This window comes from Engystomops pustulosus, chromosome 5 (assembly GCF_040894005.1).
Source record: "Engystomops pustulosus chromosome 5, aEngPut4.maternal, whole genome shotgun sequence".
Taxonomy (NCBI): domain Eukaryota; kingdom Metazoa; phylum Chordata; class Amphibia; order Anura; family Leptodactylidae; genus Engystomops; species Engystomops pustulosus.
Genome location: NC_092415.1, coordinates 89091454 through 89100219, shown reverse-complemented (window position 1 = coordinate 89100219; position 8766 = coordinate 89091454). Strand labels below are relative to the sequence as shown.

General features: G+C 39.4%; 1 protein-coding gene across 8 annotated transcripts in view; it reads right to left on the bottom strand.

Annotated features, from left to right (window-relative positions):
• The window catches only part of PHACTR1 (phosphatase and actin regulator 1), a 215192-nt gene that overhangs the window by 2037 nt on the left and 204389 nt on the right, over window positions 1-8766 (bottom strand). For all 8 annotated transcript variants that reach the window (XM_072152611.1, XM_072152613.1, XM_072152610.1 and 5 more), the window contains 4 exons: window positions 8370-8425; window positions 6546-6607; window positions 2936-3076; window positions 1605-1681 (listed from right to left, as the gene is read on the bottom strand). In XM_072152611.1, the coding sequence (XP_072008712.1) occupies window positions 1605-1681; window positions 2936-3076; window positions 6546-6607; window positions 8370-8425 (336 nt within the window). The remainder of the gene's footprint in view (window positions 1-1604; window positions 1682-2935; window positions 3077-6545; window positions 6608-8369; window positions 8426-8766) is intronic.

Sequence of the window (8766 nt, the reverse complement as noted above, 5' to 3'; positions counted from 1 at the left end):
GTCGGGTCCCGGTGCATGGAGAGGGCTCACGGGCTGAGCCCTCTCCAGAGCCAGTAAGTCTTTGCTGCATATTGCAGCAAAGGCTTACCGGTAACACCCGCGATCGGTGCTAGCAGCCTCAAAAAGCTGCCGGCAGCCTCAAAAAGACATCGGTGCACATACTCACCCTCCGTTGGCCCCGATGTCTGCGCGGCTCGTTTTCAGTGCCGTCTTCTTTCTTCTGCTGGGCGCCGTAAAAGAAAGCAAAAGAAAGAAGACGGCGTGGAACACTGAAGACGAGCCGCGCGGACATCGGGGGAGCAGCGCAGCACATCGGGGCCACCGGAGGGTGAGTATATAAGTTTTTTGTTTTTTTTTAATGCTGGGCTGGGCTGTGCTGTATACTACTGGGGGCTGTGCTGTATACTACTGGGGGCTGTGCTGTATACTACTGGGGGCAGTGCTGTAATGGTAATGTTGTTGTTGTATGCCTTATGTTTATGAGCGACAGTTTTCCTGCTATATACCTGCATGTCATAAGAATTTACATTAAAAAAAGGACCATGTTAAATTGAAATCTGTTTTTTTTTTAAAATTTTTACCGGTGTTTTGTATGCCTTGGAAATATACCGCGAATATATCTTAAACTCTATATTTTAAACAGGAAAGTAGGGGGGTCGTCTTATACACCAGGTCGTCTTATACGCCGGAATATACGGTATGTATTATGTCCCACCCCAACAATACAGAAGCAATGTTCCAACTGTCAGAATGAGACCTGCTATATTACTATAGCCCGTGACTGTAAATTGCGGCGTCTATTATCGTTTATATTATTATATATGTTATATCTACATTATTTACATATTATATCTATTGTATCTATTTTATAAAAAAGAAACTTTCACCATAAATAATAGCCCTGAACTACAGCAGAAAAGACACGGATTGCAATAATGTTTTTTCTACAATGGCTTGTACTTTATCTATGTGCGTCAGGGATGAATCTAAACTCTCTGCTACCTGAGACAGCATTATATAATATAATTATAATAAATTAAGAGGGGGGAGGCTGTATGTATTTAAATAAGGGGGACATTTGATATATTCTCATGAATTTAGTGGATACAGGATTCATTTTTTATATAGCGGGAACTTCGCACTTAATTTAGTGTGTATTGTAATTTTTTGGGGTATAGTACTGTATATATCACAATGTATCTTTTATATGCAGGGGTATTTTTATACATGCATAGGACAGAAAGTGAGGTTGTCCGTTGCATTGCAATGGATATATATAATTTAGGAGCACAGTGGGGGTGGGACATAGTTGTTTTCCAGGAGACACTACACTGTAAGTGACTGTGTATTTTAGTATGGAAACCTCCTGCATGGAGCTGAAGACATCTTCATCGATAAGTACTAACTAGATGAAATTGCTGTAAAGTCCTGTGCCCAATGGAAAAGAAATTTCCCCTCTGTTTTGTTAAGATGCCAATTCTGCCTTTGTTAATCAGTACCGTAGTTACTGACTGATATTATAGTTTGTCACGTTTCAGCAAGTGCAGAGTCATTTACAGTTCAATGTAAACGTGCCTTTATCTGCACCCCATAATGTAACTCACCTTGTTAAATGCCTACTTAATTCATGAACCTCCATTTCTGTACTTTTAAATTCATTTAGCTCTTTTCGTATGGCTGCCTGTAACGATAAGATCATGAAAAGTTACATGCAGTAGCTCTATTGATAGTAGAAACAATTATGTTAAGCTTCAAGAGGCTTGATCTGTTCTTTTTTGGGAACGTGGCCCTGCTGGGGTACAGCTTATTGCTATTTATTAGTCCAGCAGATGAAGTCGCTAATAATCAGCTACTGTATTCAAGGTAAGCTGAGAATGGCACAAATTTCACTATAGCAGTAGTGATGGTACTAGAAAGTGCACATTCAAGGGAGTAATTCGGTTTCTAATGAATGGTTGCCATCATAAGGGAGACTCCAAACCAACCCTCTGCTTTGGCTAACAGGAGAAGGGTCAGAGTGCCCAATCGATGATATATTTACACAGCAATATTTATTATCTTTGAATGTTGTATTACACACTTTACTGTAAAATCCCTTGCTTCCTGCTGCACTCATGCTCTTCCCTCTACTTAAAATCATTAAGAGGTCTAACCCTCTTAATGAATTAAGCAGATCTTCTTGCATTTACACTGTTTATACTGTTCCTATAATATTATCTTTACAGCCTGTATCTTTATTTCTCTGCAGAAGTAGATATCGAGGCAGATTATCAATCCTTCACAGGAATAACTAGTGCAGCAATGTAGTTTTAATGGGCTTTTTCGGACCTGTAGACTAGACAGCCAGTGCTGACTATAGGTGGTCTGGAATGTAAGGTTAGGGCTATAAAGTGATTATGGGATAACCAAAGATAACCATGTCTCCTTGCAACACTTTAGAGGACATCTATCACAATTTTAGGGGTGTTAGACTGTCCTATAACTCAGCAAATAGTACTGGAGGCTTTCCCAGTTGCATCATCTGTGCTCAGTAATTTATGCACGCCCCCGGCTAATTGATATCCATAACTGCTCTCTGTCACAGTTCCCAGGCCTCCCGTGATGACAGCCGGCTTGTAAGAAATCTCGCGCAGGATCGAGAACCCGTCCTTAGCACAGCCCGTGCGGTCACCAGTGCGACTGCGCAAGGGTCAAGTTCGAGCATGAGTTAAAGGCCAGTCTAACACCCCTAAAGTGGTGATAGATGTCCGTTAAGTAAGTGAATGGATTGTCACCAGCTGGATAAACTCATTGGTGGCTGGTACGGTCAATAAAAACGCAGAAGAGCAGAATAGTTAGTAGATATAAGTGGGTTTGGTATCTAGAAGGTTGTCTCTGAGTACCACTAAATGGCTCAAAAGCCATTTGGAACAAATAAGGTAGAAGAGTTACAAACTTTATCGGCGGCTGTTAATCGTGTCCATGGTTTGTCTGCCCTCCTGTCATAGTCCTGTGCATCTGCCACCTCCACATAATCGCTGAAACGAATTAGGATTTTCTTTTCCCGCAGCTCTTCTACTGTAGGTCTCTGGCTGAGCTGAAGACAGAAAATATAAGAAAAAGTGGTTACAATATATTCTAATCCTAAATGACTGCAGGATGCAACAAGTATCGAGGGTCACCCATTTTGGGTGCATGTACTGTAAGTGCACACATTTCTGAGCCTCAGGACACCCCTGAAAATGTTCACTTTCAAACACACATAAGCAAAAGGTAAAAGCTTTGCTCAGGCTGAATATATTTTAATGGACCTAAAAACTGATGTACGTTAGCGTCTAAATCTGCAGCGCATCTTTACACAGTGGGAATTGTTACACAAACCAAGTGACCTGAGAAACAGCAATTGTTCCATCCACCATTTGTAACATGGAGATGGAAAATATTGTATTAAACAACATCTGAATAATGCCATCAAGTGGAAAAATTAAAAAATCTTGCAATAAGATAAAAAGCTGTACCACGTACTGCTCCCCCCACATTTATATTACAGATTTAAGTCTTTCTGCTACTGAATTTAATAGAATAAGTATTAAAATGACATTTAATTACATGAAGAAACTTTGCAGTAATTTTTTGTTTTTGAATGGATAATTGAAGGTCATAGATTTTTAAAGGGGAATTCCCATTTCAGCAAATCATTTTTGTTTTTCTGATAAACAGTTATACAATTTTCAAATATCTTTTCTGTATAAATTCCTCAAAATGCATAAATTAATTTATGAAACCCAACCATTTGTCTGCACACAACAAGCACAGCTTTTCCTCATGGATATCCACACTGTAATACATTTCCTAGGGGTCCCCATAAAGACTGAATCACCAGGTGCCATGCCAGTATGAAGCCTTACCACCCCTTCTGTCCCCTGCTTTGCAATGGTTAAGATACATAGAAGAAGGGGAAAAGTGAGTACAACTAAGCTCATTTATCTCCCTGTATTCACACAGCATCAATGGAGCCAGAGATGTGAGTAACTAGACCCGTGGTGGTGAACCTATGGCACGGGTGGCAGAGGTGGCACTCAGAGCTCTTTCTGTGGGCACCCGGGCCATCACCCCAGGTCTCGAAAACCTACCTGCAGCCTCAAGCAACTTAGTTTTAAGACAACACAGCCATTGCTTCTTGGACTCCAGGAAGAGTGAGAAAGTGGACAGGGCCGGATTATCGATGCAGGTCCTCCTGCTCGCCCCATGATTCTATGATAGTCACAATTTGCTCTCCTTCTTTCAACTGTATTGATGGCCTCAAGGGGCCTATACGAACAGGGAACGATAAGTTACTCCTTAAACTGCTCTGTTGGTACTTGATGATAAATAGGTGGGTTTAATTTGTCTTTTGGGCACGTAGCCTCTAAAGGTTTGCCATTGCTAAACTAGACTCCGGGACGGCGTTAGGGGGCAACAAACTGGGCTATTATCTATCTGTCTAGTTATCTAGGTCCTATTATTTGTCTATTTTCTATCTATATATCTGTCTATCTAACCATTTACCTAGCTAGCTTTTGTCTTTCTATTCATCTATGTATCTTCTATCTATTATCTAGCCATCTATCAGTCGATCCTCTATCTCTCTTCTGTATCTATCTCTCATATCTATCTATCTATCTATCTATCTATCTATCTATCTATCTATCTATCTATCTATCAATCTATCTATCTATCAATGTATCTTATCTAACTTCTATCATATATCTAGCTATCTATATATCTATATATATATCATCTGTCTATCGCCTATACAATTCTCCTACAGTCCCATATTACGTATTGCCATGCTACTGTACAATTATACCAAGTGGGGCATCATCACAGGATTTGGGAAAATAACAAATGTGCAACATTGCTGGGTATTTAGGGTAATTTATAATTTAGCAAATAAGAAGCAAAAGTACATGTGCACCATTAGTAAACATCCACAATAAAATTGTTGTGTATGTTTAAATCTCTCTAAAAACACTTTCATTTGTTCAATATATCACACAGAAAATACTTTTTGTTAAAACAATATATCACAATATATATGCTGGGCCCATGCAACTGAAATCTTAACGTCTATTGGTCTCTCACAGGTGCACACATATTGGGGCAGATTTATCAAGTGTCTGAAAGTCAGAATATTTCTAGATACCCATGGCAACCAATCACAGCTCCCCTTTAAAATAATCATGAGCGCTGGTAAAATGAAAGCTGAGCTGTGATTGGTTGCCATGGGCAACTAGAAATATTCTGACTTTCACTTGATAAATCTGCCCCATTGTGTTACATGATATATTGTTTTATTGTTTAAATAAAAAGTATTTCCTGTGTGATATACTGAACAATTGAAAATGTTTTAAGAGAGATTTAAACATACATAATATACTTTTGGGGACAGTTTTATTGTTGATGGTGGTACTTTTGTGTGTTATTTACCATACTACGGTGTGTAAAGTACAAAGTGTTATTATTGTGCAAGACTAAGGGGAGCCTCTTACTGAATGTGACTGTTCATAAATTGTTTTATTTTGGGGCCCCACTTTTAGTTTTGCACTTTGTCTAAAACCGGCCATGACTAGACCATTGCACTAGACCACCAGGACCTTTATTATTTAAAGTGAACTAATAAGGCTTTTTTATGGTGGTATTACTTGGGAAATGGGTTATGGCATATTACTAAACAGCACCACTGTGTGACAACCATATTCTAGTGTTGTGCTAACTCTAGGATGTAGTATGTAATTTAGTAATTGTATTGTGTGGGCGCCGTATGACAGCATTCTGATATTAAACTACAGTTATAAATTTCATATGTATCTGTAACACACAGAAATATGGTTTTGCATAACAGAATTCCATCCATGTAAATGATTTTAATTGTATGGAGATTTCTATACAACAGAGTGTTCATCTATATGGAGCAGTCACAGTTCCAGTGTGTAAATGCAGCCGACAAGTGGAGAATATTCAGAAATAGCTTAATTTTAGATTGTCCCTTTGCCAGTGCAAAGCGCCCCTATATTTGACCTTGGCCTGCCTTCCCCATTATATTGCTCTGCTCTGAATAACAGGGTTCAATAGGATGCCATTTTTTGTTGTCTCTTTCTAAAGTAATATCAGTAATTCTTTAGTTATGTAACTCTATAGATTGAGTGGAATTGTTATGTACACTGCACTTATATCATCCAGTCTGAGGCTGCATGCACACAAACGTCACATGTGGGTGCACGGGAGAGGAGGGGATGAGTGCTGTATGCCCCCGCCTCTCTCCATAGAGATACATGGCGCACGGCACTGTAATAAGGGAAAGATTGGACATGTGCTATCTTTTCCCCAGGTACGGATCGGTAAGGTGCCACACGTGTGCTGCACTGTACCGCTCCCGTATGGCGTCGTGAGCCCATTCGTGTCCTATGGCGGAGGCATATACGCCTGTAAGCTTGTGGCCACATATACATCCCCCAATGGTCATGTGAATGTAGCCTGAGAATAAGTATTCGGCTAACAATACCGGGTTTAATACAGAATCTCACCTTGCGTGTAAGTCTCCTTTTAATTTCCCGTTTTTCCTCCTGCTCTTCTTGTTCATTACGAGCTGTAAATAAAAAGCAGCAGTAAAATTGGTCACAATGTAATTTCATCCAGCAAGATGTACTAATCCGCATTTCAAGTTACTTAGTCCATGACTTCTGTTTTCAGCAGAAAACATCAAATTCTGTCATAATCTCCTGAAGAGTTTACTTGGGTTATTGTGTAGGATTACCAAAATGATTGATATTTGCCAAAAGCATGAATAATGAGAGAGATAATTTTAAGCCATTTTTATTACTTTCTACAAAGTTTAAAAACATTTCATTAGTATCTGGTACCATTGCCCTTAAACTGTATGACTTGGGAGAAACTGTTTTGTTATTCTTCCACAAGCTTCTCACAATAGTTGGTAGAACTGGTGTAACTTAGCCATGTTTGTAGGCTGCCTTTTCAGCTTTGCCCATAACATTTTCAACAGGATTGAGGTCAGGGCTTTGTGATGGCCACTCCAGAACAGTATTCTGGTGTAGTTTGTACTCTCTAACAGTAAATCTGGGACGGTGACTTTGTTATCCTAAGGCCACTTTGTAACCAGTCTGGCAGTAGCTTAGGGTCAATGTCCATTTGGAAGACCTATTTGCTCCTAAGCTTTAACTTCCTGGCTAATGTCTTGAGATGTTACTTTAGTATTACCACATAATGTTCTTTCCTCATGATGCATCTATTCTGTGAAGTGCACCAATCTCCCGGGAGTGAAACAACCCCACATTGTGATGATACCGTCCCCATGTATCACAGTTGGGATGAAGTTCTCAGGCTTGCAAGCTTCTCCCTTTTTCCTACAAACATAACAATGGTCATTATGGTCAAACCTTTAACTTTTAGTGTCTTAAGACCACAGGATATTTCTCCAGAAATTAAGGTCTTTGTTCCTGTGTGCATCTGAAAACATTACTCTGGCTTTTTTTTTGCTTCTTTTAGAGTAGTGGCTTCTTCCAGGCAGATTGGACTTTCAGCCCAAATTGGTATAATACTTGTTTCACTGTGGATAAGGACCCACTCTTACCAGTTTTCGCCAGCATCTTATGTTCTTGGGTTGATTTGCACATTTTGGACCAAAGCATGTTCATTGCTGGGACACAGAACCCGTCTCCTCCCTACGCAGTATGACTGGACAATCCCATCTTGTTTGTACTTGGGTATAATTGTTTGAACAGATGAACAAGGCACCTTCAGATTTCTGGAAATTACAGCCAAGGATGCACCAAACTTATGCAAGTCCACAATTCTCTTCCTGATATCTTTCCTAATTCATTTAGACTTACCCATGATGTTACACACAGAAGCAGTGTGTTTCAGGTGTGCCTTCAATTACATACACAAGTGTGCCTCTAATTAAATATGCCTTAGAAAAATTCTCTCTCTCATTAATCTGGTATTTGGTATACAAATAATTTTGGTAAGCCTAATTGACCTAAAATAGGAAAGGTCTATTTTAAATTCATGTCAGAAAAACATGCATATGTGTCTTTTAATACAGTGCAATGCAAACTTCTGGTTTCAACTATGTATATGTGTGTAAGGATTGCTGATCGTCATTCTGCACTTCTTACGTTCCATTTTTTCAAGTATATGATCACTTGTACCTGTGTTCTTTATAAATAATGGGATAAACAAGAGAATTATCATTTGTCATGCTCAATTAAACTGAATGAGGATTCTGACTGATGGTTCCAGCATATGTCGCCCCATCCATATAAAAGATACGTCTGCTGATTTTTACACATCCGTGTAGCCAATTAGCCAAAAGCCAATTATTGACTTACGTTTCAGAATATTTCTTTGCTCCAACTCTTCAGCTGTTGGCCTTTGGCTCAGTCGTCTGCGAAAAAAGATTGAGATCTTCTTAACCATGTTGCCTTCCTTCTTTACTCTTTTATAACTAGACAGGCTTTAGTATGGGTATAAAATGCATATTGTAGACTGGCACAATGTGACTTTAGATGCAGCAATGACATTACAGAGTACAGGACCTGCTGTCAGGTCATGGGCATCATCAGTGTGATAACAGGGCTTTACAACATTTCCTTCTCACAACACTTCCTGACTTTCACAATTTTGTTGCTGTATGTTTTTTTTTGCTTAGTATTGGCTTAAGAAGTGTGTGAGGGAGGAAGACTCAGCATGATACAGTGTATGGATTGTGTAGCTGTCACTACATTT